Source organism: Echeneis naucrates, chromosome 17 (assembly GCF_900963305.1).
Source record: "Echeneis naucrates chromosome 17, fEcheNa1.1, whole genome shotgun sequence".
Lineage (NCBI taxonomy): Eukaryota > Metazoa > Chordata > Actinopteri > Carangiformes > Echeneidae > Echeneis > Echeneis naucrates.
The window spans coordinates 8587934-8600922 of NC_042527.1; the positions used below are offsets into that span (position 1 = coordinate 8587934).

The 12989-nt window shown below is 39.6% G+C and overlaps 1 protein-coding gene across 1 annotated transcript; it reads left to right on the forward strand.

Moving 5' to 3' along the window:
• The first annotated feature begins 1182 nt into the window (after positions 1-1182).
• On the forward strand, positions 1183-3298 carry rps28 (ribosomal protein S28). Its single transcript, XM_029525210.1, has 4 exons — positions 1183-1254; positions 1524-1571; positions 2529-2651; positions 3176-3298. Exons 1-3 carry the CDS (start codon positions 1216-1218, stop codon positions 2649-2651), a joined length of 210 nt encoding a protein of 69 aa, XP_029381070.1. The 5' UTR covers positions 1183-1215; the 3' UTR covers positions 3176-3298.
• Positions 3299-12989: the final 9691 nt, after the last annotated feature.

The window sequence follows — 12989 nt, forward strand, 5'->3', positions numbered from 1 at the left end:
AACAACAAATATTAACATCATGACCAAAGAGAAAGAAATCAATGAGCAAAACAGATAAATAAAATAAACTCTCATCTAAAGGTAAAAACAGGGAAAATTCAAACTTAAAGAATTTCTTGAAAGGTAAGTTTTATTGTACATTTGGTATAAGCTCTTCTCAGTATTCTCTATAAAAAGAGAATATCTTTCACTTTTTATTCTTTAGGGTTAAATCTGCAATTAGACTATGGTGTAAATATGTACATTTAAAAATAAAGACCAGGAAAAAGACAGTATACCTTTGATTAAATAATATGGAAAAAAAGAAACAGAAATGAGTGTATAGCTTTATTTATGAATAGGTTTCTGAATGGGAAAAAAAGTGGAAAAAAAAATATCTAGGCAAATGAGAATATGTATCGACACTCTGATGGTTGAATGGGAATCATGGGAAAACATGCTGACTTCTGTGCAGTGTGCATGTAGTCAGTTTTGGGTTTTGTTTTCTTTTTTGTTGTTGTTTGTTTATTTGTTTGTTTTGTTTTGGTGCGGGGCTTGGGTTTTTGTTTTTTCACAGATGAGTGACAAATTACAGCGAAACAAAAAAAATGGGCTTCCATTTGGTGACTGCCAAGGAGCATTTCATATTCATTATACCATTCAGTGACCCTCCCTCCATCATTGTCTATAGATGAGGGGATTTTGTTTCTCCAGTGTATCAAATTATTTCAGGCTTTCTTTTACTTCCTCTGTATCTTAGAAAGTTGCTATTGAATCTGCATGTGGTTTGTTGTTGATGTGCAAGTCAAACAACTGAATACTTTTATAGATACTGCAAGAATTTAACATGAAACATAAATGTTAGCAAACTATATGGATATATGTACAACAGACTACACAAAGACAATTTACCTGGGTCTGTTGCTTCGCATTTTAAGGTTTTATTTGTAATGGTCATGCAGAGAATGATGGTATGTTCCACATTGCCACACAAGGAAGACTGAGTGAATGGTATCGCCCAATCTACCGGAAAAGGAATCAGAAACATAAAATACATTTTAGATTTTTTTATGTAACCATTTTTCTACATTTATATACCAACCCATATGCTTAAAATAGCATTTTATTCAACTACACTGATATAAAAAATTTTAAAGTTACTAAAATAAAAGAGTACAGTTTGGATATATGCTGTCCGCGCACCACGTGACTTCCTTTCCGGTCTAACCTGACAACATGGACGCCAGCCGCGTGCAGCCGATCAAGCTCGCAAGAGTAAGAAAACGTTTAATATGGAGGAAATAAAGGCAATTTGACAGATAGGCGGCTACAGAAACATCATGTTTAGCTTACGGTAGCAAAACATCGAAGTAAAGGGAGCGTTTGGTGAAAGATTATCGTCCGGCAGCTCCGCTCTCGGTCCTCCATCATGGAGGCCTGTTGGTGCTGCAGTCTGCCGCTCACTCCGGTCCGGAGCGGGTCAGCTCTCTCTCACTAACACTGGCTCCTCAGGCTCTAATCTACATTTATTTTTCTGTTTTCAGGTCACTAAGGTGCTCGGAAGAACTGGTTCCCAGGGACAGTGTACACAGGTATGCTAACGGGGTCAGACTGAACACGAGATCACTGAAAATGTGTGCTGTAACTTTTTCTTTGCATGTTATCGACATGTCGTCTTATTGTTATTTGCAAAGGTTCTGAAATCTGAAAACGATCTGAAGTAATAAAAAACATAGTTGTTTTTTTTTTGTATGTTTAGTACTCAGAACTTTGGCCATCTGGAGGTTTGCTCCAATAGCCTTTCATTTTACGTGGAAAGAGACAGTCATCCTATGTAGCATAATTTCATGTTGCATATTGAGTGGGGAAAAAAAGATTTAGACCCTGAAAATTGGGCCATCAGTTACTGCATCTATGCTGTGGTGTGGCTCTTGTAACAGTTCAAAAGCATTGGGAATAATCAGCATCCACATCAGAGAATCAAAATGTCTTAAATGTCAGGAAAAGTAGTGTGCTTACCAAAGTCGCACATCTTCCCTTTTGGTTTGGCATTGATAGTCACTTTTGAAGGCATCATTTTTAACTTAATTCATGCATTCTTTGACTGAAAAGTTCTCCCTGGACAAAACATGTAGTTGAGTTCTTTGATGCTGTAGGACTGTAATTGACCCACCAGCTCTCATCAGACAGTTCTCCACTACATGATTTAGGAGTCCTCTTAAAACTCAGAATTTGAGTCCTAAACTCAAACCGATCTGTTCATTTAAACATGAAAAAGCAAAGTGTTAGAAGGAAGAACTTAAAATTGTAGAATTTGGGGCAAATCTTTGAGACTTTTTGCCTCAGAAACATAAATATTAAACAATGATACATGTCTATTTGACAATAGTATTTTCTTGGCTCATTAATAAATGTGGTAAGTTCATATTAGTCAGTACATAAAATCAAAGCCACTCAGTACTTGTGTAAACGTATATGCTGACATTGTGTGAACCTGTGAAAATCTTTGCTTATTTTGTGATATTATTGTAATGTGTGTGTACTCGCAGGTCCGTGTTGAGTTCATGGATGACAGCAACCGCTCAATCATCAGGAATGTGAAGGGCCCAGTCAGAGAGGGAGATGTGCTGACACTCCTCGAGTCTGAAAGAGAAGCCAGGAGGCTGCGATAGGTCAGAGGTCACTTGATGTCAGACGATACTATCAAACTCAACATGTCAATCCAGCAGTTGGAAGTTTGTAACTGAACTGAAGTTGCTGAGATAAAAATGCAGTTAACTGCAGATGTTATCACAGTGACCATGAAGGACATTATGAACCCTGGTGCACAAAGATCCAAACATTGGTGGAGCTTTGAACTGTACTGTGACGTTCTGGCATTCACAACACACGACACTGTGTGTGACAGATGAAATGGGAGGCTGTACTGGGTTTCATCCATTTCAATGTGTTGGGTTAGTTCTGCACTCCTTTCTCTCCTAATAGAAAGAAAGGTGTTGGAGACAGAACAGAGAGGAAGATCTTAAATGTCATACTTGATAAACAAAAACTAACTTACCTCAAATTGGAGTCAATAAAATTTGCCTTCATTTTGTTAGGAACAAGTTCACTCTGAAGCGTTGAGTATCGTTTTTGTCAGCAGTGTTGAATCAGTATTTTTGAGAAGGTATGATGAGTTGATGTCTTGTCTTTGCAGTGCCAGCTGAACCTGTGAGGTGCCGATCCAGCGCCGGGGAACAGATGACATCAGTTTCACTCGCAATGGCCTTCATCTCATTTGTTCAGATGTTTTTGAAATAAACTTGGTCATTAAGGTGTACATGTTGAAATCCTGTTTTTTTTTATTATTTTTTAATAGTTTTTTGTCCTCGCTGTGATTAACAGATATTTCCTAAAACTAATGACAAGGTTTATCACAAGTTTTATGTAGTTTATTGCAGACGACTTTACAACATTGCATGGTCTGACACAAAGACCAGAGTTTTATTTCCTGGTAATTTGCCTGTAGTGGTGTTTACAAGCAATATATGTGCAAAGACCTGCGGCCTGAGCCCGGATAAGCAGGTGAAGATGGATGGATGTGTGCAAAGAGAGGTGTAAACAAACTGGATACTGAGACCAAGTGACAAGGTTATAGAAGTGGCATCAGCCTATTAAATTTAAAGTGCATTCCTATGGTTAAAATAAAAGATCTGACCCAGAGTCTCTTGTTTAAAAATATCTGTGAAATTAGTTCATTTAATTTTGTTAATCTCTGGGAAATAAACCCACTATAGAAAAAATGTCTAATGTATCTTAATGAAATTAGAGCAGATTATTTAAACAACCAAATGTCATGGCCGTGTTAATAGAAGTGAAATCTGCTGCACTGTTGTGAGTTTTTGTTAGGCCGCTGATGTCATTCTTGCAAATGTATTCCCACAAATATAATATACCAACATAATGAGGGATAGTGTTGGGGACAATTTTATTCCAAGGTCCAGATTGAACAGTTAACTTTCTGTCCAACAGAGGGCAGCATTTATCCGAGTTATTTTTAAAAATGTTGCTCTTTTCACTCATTTCATGGAACAAGATTGATGAATAATCCAAGACCATCTTTGTTTCACAGTAACTAGATAAACTAGCCCATCTGCTCTGTTTTACTAACACATTAACAGTTTTTTTCTCTCTCTCTCTTCTCTCTTAGGTCACTATCAACCTAAGACCAATGATTGAGCCCCCGGTTTAGTACAGGTTAAATTTGGTGGTTCATGGTGTAGCAACCAAATTATGTTATGTAACATGCAAATGAATATAAAATGTCATATTTCCATGGAAATAAATAGTCTTACAAATCGCAGTGAAGTTCTTTTCAGACATCTAAAGATAAAGATTTTTATGCGACAGTTGTTTTTCAGTGTTTGTTTGCACAGGAAAGCAGGTCAGTTTGTGTTGCGATGCTGCTGTATGTACGTATACTGTAGGTTTAATGATTTTTCATTTTCCAGCTTATCTTGACCTACTTTAAACAAGACTTTGAACTGACCTGGTGGTGGAGAAAAAAAAAAAGATATTTTTAGCAGGAAAAATTATCAGTGTATCGTATGATCAGTGTCAGACACAGCCAAACCCAACTAAACACAACACATCATTCGATCTGTTTCACTGTCGCAAATTAAAGGAAGATAAAGAAAATGTTTAACAGCAATAGCAAGACCCAACCCTGGATGGATGGATGGAGAAAGATTCTAACATGCTTAAACAGCATATCTGAGGTTTGCAAAGTTTATTGCTGTTCAGCAAGGCATCAATCAGTGACACTAAGGCAAACAGGAAAACTGACACCAAGCCACAAATTAAATTCTGGCAGCTATTCATTAAGTTAAAGAAATACATACAAGTAGAGCATGCTGGCACTTGACAACAGGATTCAGTGAACCAGAGAGAGAGACAATAAGACAGAGACAGAAGCAACAGTGCAAGAAAGGAAAACTTTTCCAAATACAAAGCCGTCAAAAATGATGATATGAAGCTCGCCTAACAGTATTTATATTGCTGAAAGCCAGAGCCTATGTGCACAGTGCACCTCCAGAGCTGCACAAGAGCATAAACAAATGAGCAAGTTGTTCAGCAGTTTGTGTATCATGTTGCATCATGAGTCAAATCAAAGAGCTGTTTACCAAATCCGACAGCCAGGAGGTGATACTTGATCACCAAGACTTGCACTGGCTTCATTTGTTTTTTTCGTAGAAAACAGAAGAAAAAAGATTTAAAGTAAAAGAAGGTGGGATACCAAATCTGTTATTTAGCAAGCTTCACAGTCAACAGCAACTGTGCTTGAAACCTAACCCTACAGGTGGCATTTGTTTACCATCTCTCCATAACCGCAGTCTCCCACCCTCTCTATCTCAAGGCCACTCCCTGTTTGTCTGCATGCCACCAAGGTCTAACTCAGCCTGGGGCAATACAGTAACAGTCAACATGTCTGTCTGTAGTATCAGAGATCGACAACATCAACCAGACACGCAACTATCAAGGACACTTTCAGGATTTTGTGTTTTTCAATTTACTTAACTAGTATAAGTTTGGACACACTTTTTCATTCAAATGAATAGGAAAGTGTGTCCAAACTTTTGACTAGTAGTGTAATAACCAACAAACTTTCACTATAATGAGCGTTTGACTGAAAAAAACAAACAAACCAAAAAAATAAAACAACAACTTTACTTTAATGTTAAGCGACAGCAGGTGTTTGACAAAACAGATTCAAGACTGACTGCGCACTACCTGCTCAGGACCCACCATCAGGCTGGCACAGGCAGCCACTTGCCAGTGGATATAGTGGAGCGTTTAGCAGCTGAAGAGTCCGGCGTTGATGTAAAACAAAGCAGAGCTCAAATCAGATTAAACATTTCAACTTACGTTGAAACATGAAATATGAAAATAGTGTTCAGCTTCAAGGTTGACAACAGGTCAGTGTACAGTGTCGGTGTCAGTGTTTCCAACTTTTGTCTGCTGTGCTGCAGTGGCTAAAGTAAGTATTTTTGGCAGGTTTAAACGAGAATAATAAAAACATATCCAGAGTATTCATCAAAGTGCCTTTTTGGAAGTGTCTGACAACCTTTTATATGACTGAGTTGAATTTACATTTCTAAGATTCTGCTGCTCAGATGAATTAAGATTCCTGTCACACAGTTACTACAAAATCACACAAGTGCAGACTATCTTGTGGGCTCGCTGGAATTGAAGGAACTTGGCTGAAGGCCTTGGGGCTTTATTTCTCCCATGCTGGTTAACAGGATGTGCAGCAGGGAGGTCATGGAAGATCCAGGGGGGATAGAGGCCTCTGATTTACACACTCTGATTCCGGCTATGACCTGGGTCATGGCCTTTCAAATTTACAAATGAGGCCCATAGGACCCAAGGAGGGGATGTCAAGAAGACAATCACCCCAGAGTTAACTAGAGGATGTTCCCTGCCCCTCTCCTGCTTGTTTCTCACAGCGTTCTTACAGGTTCACTCTTACTGAACTGTAGTACACCCTGCCACCCCGAGGTTTCACTTGTTCCCTGCCTTTAAGTACAAAAGGTGATGCTGCTCTAATTAGGTTGTGAGGGTCAAGCCAAGAGAGAGGCTTTGGAAACAAACTCACTGTCACATTGTTGGTTGTTTGTCAGGAAATCAGGCTGGATATAAAGATTGGATAGAAAACCTTTCCATGCAGAGCAAAGCTTTCTCTTTAACAAGCATCTTTGTGACAAGAACCAAGAACGGTGTAAAATTAACATGCAAAACGAGAGAAGGCAAAAGGGAGACATCTTGAAGGATGACAAATAAAAGCCACGCACAGCATGGACATTGTTGATTTACTTTTATGTAAGTGAAAGTGCAAAAGGTGGAGACTTCATTGTGCGAAGGTCAGAAAAACAAGCCAGCCATTTATTTTTTGAAGGCTCCATCCCCCACAATGAATATGACTTACAATTCTCTGCACAACAGTGTCACAGCACAATCAGAAGGTACGCAGATAGACAGGCGAAGCAACGTGCTGAAATACAGGGCTGCTGTACTAATAGAGCCTATTGTGGAGGGACGGTGATGGCGGGGGGGGTCAAGAAAGGGCAGCTATGCAGCACATGTTCTTTAGAAAACATTATGAAAACAACGTTTTTCAGACTCTGTCCTCTGGTCCCACATGAATGCTGGCACATACACACCCAGGTGTTGTTCCAGGAGGAGTGCGTATTTTGCATTGAGGGAAAGGCTGATGGGAACAGGCTTGTTTTGCAGCTATGAAATATGAAGCCAGCATTTTTGAATGGACATGTATTCAGGTTTAACTTCACCTGAGAGAACCATTTTTCTCACAGCTTACACCACGACTGAGACTTCATGTCTTAATGTGTACACCATGAGGCAAACTGGCAACCTGTGGCACCCGAGTCTACATGGATAAGCAGATCACCACGAAAGGACAGATGAAGATGTGCACACACACAAACACACACAATGGCACACTGCATTAATGTAAGTTTCCAGTTTTAAATTATGTTGCTGGAAGAATTCGGCACAATATTGCAGAAATTGTAATTTAAAATTTTCTGTCGACAAAACCCTGAGCTGCTGACACTAATGAGAGATCGGGATACGAGCAGGAGACACACAAGCAGGAGCAGGAGACAGGAGTCAACATTTAGCAGGAACCTGGTGGTTGTTTGCACGGCACTGCAGGTCAGTTTGTTTTTCCTCTCGCAAACAAACAGAAAAGAAAAATTGGCAGGTTACAATCCAGATTTTCCAAGTCTTTTAGGAACAAGTTGCTCTAACTTGCTGAAGTTTCATCATTTATGTGGGCAGAGTAGGACAAATGGGATGTTGTCATGATAGTTCAGATGTGATGGGGCCGTCAACACTCATTTCCAAAAATAAAGGAGAACTAAATATGCAACAGGTCATTTTTTTGTGAACCAACAATAACATCAAAGCAATAAACTGCAGTCACAACAGCATCCCAAACTTAATTTGGAAAATATACAGAAACATACAAAGCTGAAAGCATTTTCTGGGTGCACTCAATTTCAATTAGTTTTCAGGATTTAAGATTAATCTGGCTCAGGGAGCAGTCATAAGAGATTATATAGGGTTTAATGGAGTCACTCAACAGATGGTTAGTAGTCACAGTCATAATTCTTTAAGTGCTTTTCCATTAAATGTCTTGCTTTAAAGATCCCTTTTTCTCTCTGGTATTGACGCACATGACAAAAACCAAGGCAATCGACAACACCCTTCACAAAAGGTAACATTAAAAGCACTATGCGCTTCTGGATAAATTATTGCATGTGTCCAGGAAACATGAAACTGTCACCAGCAGTCAGTTTGCTTCACTTAGCATAGAATCTGGTGGAGAAAATGACCTCAACACACCAGCATCTTTACATTTCACTCCCAGCAAATGATGTTGTCACAACGAGCTTGACAGGTCACAATACAATAATGACAAGAAGGTGAGGTGCTTCCAAACAAATGTGCAGTATATTGTTGTTTCTGGATTAGAAATAAAAGGCATACGAGCAAAAATGTGAGTGCTGCTACAGAGAACACAGCTGCTGTGGTACAGTCACAGGTCAGGGCCCCCCTGTTCTGGAAGAACACTTTGTAATTCAAGCCCTCTTTCCTTTTCCTTCTCCAAACCACCAGCTGCTTTGCACTTGACAGTAAGAGGCTGTCTGCCAATACCCACATCTCTCCCAGAACAGGCCTCATTCACAGTTAGAGCCCTCTTCAGTTCAAGTGTCTCCTCCATCTGACCTGCTTCAAACTCCACTTCTGCTGAGGGAAATTAATGGGCCAATGAATTAGTATCATTGTGATCAGGATCCTAAACCCAGCAACCTCAAGAGCCTAGTACATAGTATACATGCTGGAATGTTTTGAACGTTATACAAGGGGCCAATTAGTTCATGGGAATCAGGCTTGGTAACTCAGGAACCCACTGCCAAGGGGCTAATTATTGGACAAAGATGCATCCTCTTAAACTCTGGGGAGACTAAACAGCCTCTGCTTTTCACGTCCAAGGCTTTAGGTCCCTTAAATATAAAACAGGAGTTCTGGAGAACTAATTTTGCATACGTAGATGCGGCCACTTGAGCAGAATTCCCAGACAATTTAAATGTGTCCTCAAGTTATTTACAGTAAGTGCACTTAGCCCCAACCTTGGTAACCTGTTGTGCTCTCCAGTGGGCTTCATATGATCCCGCAGCAGGGAAACAGGATTCAGACCACATACATTGCACTTTTGCTTGAGCCACAAGTATTTTTATTTTATTTTATTGCATTAAATTATTACTAACTTATAGTATTAAAGGAAGGTTTTTGATATTACAGAAATATTTTGATTCACTATTTGATAACACTCTCACACTCGCGTGTTAACAAAGTTTCAGCCATGAGACAGTCACTCAGCTTCACATAGTTACTGGGAAAAAGCAGAATAACAAACAGTTTTCACAGATAATGTGGTGGTGAGGGAAGAGGGAAAAACAGCTGACCTGCATATTTACAAAGTTTAGCAGATCATCTTCTATATTTGATCTGTGCTGAGGGGAAAAACACACATGGCTATCTATTTCCCTATTTCTGCTGTTGGTCAGCTAGGCCAACCATCTATTGGTTGCCTTTTCAACGGGCAGTTAAAGGACTGCTGTCACTACGCTGCTGTAACTCTCTGCAAGAAAGCAACTTCCCTTTTGGTGGAAAGTCGCACAATGATTTCAACCAGTTGTGGTTCTCTGGGACAGCCTATTCAGTCACCAGCCTGCATGGCATCACACATGAGAAACAGACTCAGCAATTTAAGGGGCTGGGGCTTTGTTGTACAGTAGTTGTTTAACTCTGGAAGTAAAGACAGATCAAAGCAAAAAGGAAAATTCTCTGATACGTTCAGCCAAACTGCTTTAAGTTTTCACTCAAGTTTTTTTTTCTTTTTCTTCACTATCCCAAACACCAAGTCAACAATGAAGTGTGCAAACTTACTGGGGCAGCACTTGTTTGTGTACTGACACTGGTTTACAGTGTTTTTAAGTGAGTCTACTAAAACATTGTAAATTGGTGTGGAGAGAAAGAACTGACAGCGTAAACAGGTTCTGTGGTCCAGTGCAGTCTCTCTCTACATATTTACATTATGAAGACTGGGATATGCGTACATTCTGTACTTTTCTGCTTCCTGCTGACCAGGACACTCATTCAGTCCATGAGCGCCTGTGGAAATAAGCCACATCTTTCAACAGGAGTTTGTTCTTCACAAAAATTTATGACAAGCAAAAGCATCTAGCAACCAAATACTTCCCCATTTAAGTGGGAACAGTGACAAAAGCACATTCATTTGTTTCTGAAAGCGTAAAATGAGATGCAGGCTTAGGAATGTAAAGAGAGACCACTGTGTCTGTGTGTGTGTTTGTTAATTTGTGTGCATCAAAGCATGCAAGGAAGATACATGTGTGGGTGAAATGTGCATGTGCTCATTAAAGTCTTTGGTCTGCTGCACACAAATAGGGAGCACATCGACAGCAGTTCCTCTTTTTAAACATAACTTTTGCTAGGTCACGCAGTGTTGGAGCTCAAGGAGGAGAAACCATTATATTATATGAGCTATTCAGTTTATGGGTTGTTACTAAGGCAAACCAAATGTAGATATTAAAAGCTTCAAAAAAGGCAGAAGTCCAACTTCTTGATGGGAATTGACAGTGAGTAAATGCTGTTGCAACATGGGGACTATCCTTGTCCAAGCAGAGTATGAGTCTGTACAGGAAACCTGTTACATCCTCTCAGCATGCCCCCCCCCTGCCTGGGCCTGTTTGTGATGAACCAAATCAGAGGAGAAATGAGCCACACCTTCATTGGCTTCCGTGCCCTACGCAGCTGTGGGGGCAACACCAGTACAGCAGTCACCAAAGGGTAAAGAATAAATATACGAGCATAGGTCAAGTCTGAACAAACAAGAACGCAATGCTCTCATTTTCCACCACTTGGGAGCAGTAGTCTGTTTCACCTGGCTGCTCTCATCTCACCACAGAGGGGCAATAGGAGAAAGGATCCAAAGCAAACGTTCCCCTCTGCACGTTCTGTGTGTGTGAATGACAGCACGTGTATCAGTCAGCAGGTTTGTCTGTTGTCACTGATTTGTTTGCTTTATGGCTGAAAAAAATGTTGTTATCTCATGTCACTGAGATGAAAGGCAGCTTTTCCCTGAAATATTTGAAATCTGTCTCAAACTGATTAACGGATTGTTTCTATATTGAAGTACAAGTGTACCTATCAAAAATAAAGGCCTATAGACTGATTTATGTTATATCTGATTATGGCGTCTACAAAGCCTACAAGCTTCAGGTCCAATCCGACTGACCTTTCCCCTGAAGCATCGTTCGCTAAACCCTGCTCCTCAGATAAAAGGTCACAACAGGTCTGTTATTCATGAATGAATAATTCTAATGATTAAGGGATGGATGACATCTGTCAAGCTGTGCTGACTCAGAGTCTTGATGTCAGCAGGCACACGTCAAGATACGGTATGTTTTATAGCACATGAGTCAAACGTAGTATCTTTGATGATGTTTGATATGAAGACTTTTTTTGGATAGTCCCATTGTGGAATCTTTGGTGTGAACAGATGAAAATTTATGTCGTTTCTTTTCCTCAAAATTTCCTTCATCCCTTCTTTTTCAAAACGACTCTATTCTATAAGTTCTGATATTTATTCCTGCCAATTCCTACAAGTGGAAAAATAAATAAATATAAAAGTTCTAATAGAATCATTAAAAAGATCACAGATCACTGTCTGTCCATGGGAACCAGAAGATTACTGCCGACAGGCTCCAGCACCTGTTTTTGCTTTCTTTTTCCTTCTTTCCATCCTCTTCAGCATGACCAAGTCTGGGGGCTGCACTGGGCTTTACAGATGTTCTGTGTTTGGAATCTGGGTAAAAGGTCAGCATGCCGGCCAGAGATGGGAGCGGCCATTTTGGGAAATTGAATAAGCAGCTGCGGTGAATCGTGGATCTGGTGATATTCAGTAACACAGGATGGTGTGGCTTTGTCAGCTACACTGACAGGATACACAGGAGGCAAATGCATCGCGCATCACTGAACAATTACACTAATGTTTATTCATTTCTTTCGTCTGTCTTATATCAAACAGATTTCCCTCTTAAATCTGACGATTTGTCTACTGACTCTTGTTTGAACTGGTTTAAGCTCTCTTTGGATGAGATCCAGTGGTGGAAAGTTACTGAATATACTGAACTGCGGAACTTCAGTTCTCATCCACATTTTGAATTTTACATTACATTACATTTCATATAGACTAGCACTAGTTTCCAGTTGCTTTGCTCATGAAAATGTCTGTACTCCCGTGTTATTTATGAACACAGTTTTACTGTTGCAGATGAATCATCCCAACAGTACGATAATGAAACGTTTTTTGTTTGGTTTTTTTACTGAAACGTTTTTTGGTTGTTTTTTTTACTACTTTCCAAAGAAATGCACATCCACCTTTGATAAAATCAGAAGGATTTGAAATGCTGACGATATTGTTGAATTTTTATACAATTCTGCGTGGAAGGTCATGTCTGAAGCAACCATGAATCATGTCACTACTACTGTTATCAAGAAAAACTGGATCACTCCTGTTTGAGCCAGCATATTCAGCCAGCATTATATATGAACATCAGATGGGTCTTTAATGTTCTTTTAAAGGAAATTAATTCTCTGTATGCCTGAGACAACATGTAACATGCAACGACCTATAGGCCTCCAGTTCCTCTTTCACATCCTACCAACTTCTGTAATGTGGCTGAAAAATTCCAACAAATGCAATGAAGCATGTATGTTCTTTGCGTGTACCGTCATGATGCTTGTTTACCAGAAAGTCATCAAGTTCAGCTATCACTATGTTCTTCTTTGTATCTGCTTAAAACACCTGCTTTCCAAACACTAGGTTTTTTATTCAGCCAATTCATTTTTTTTTGTTGCAA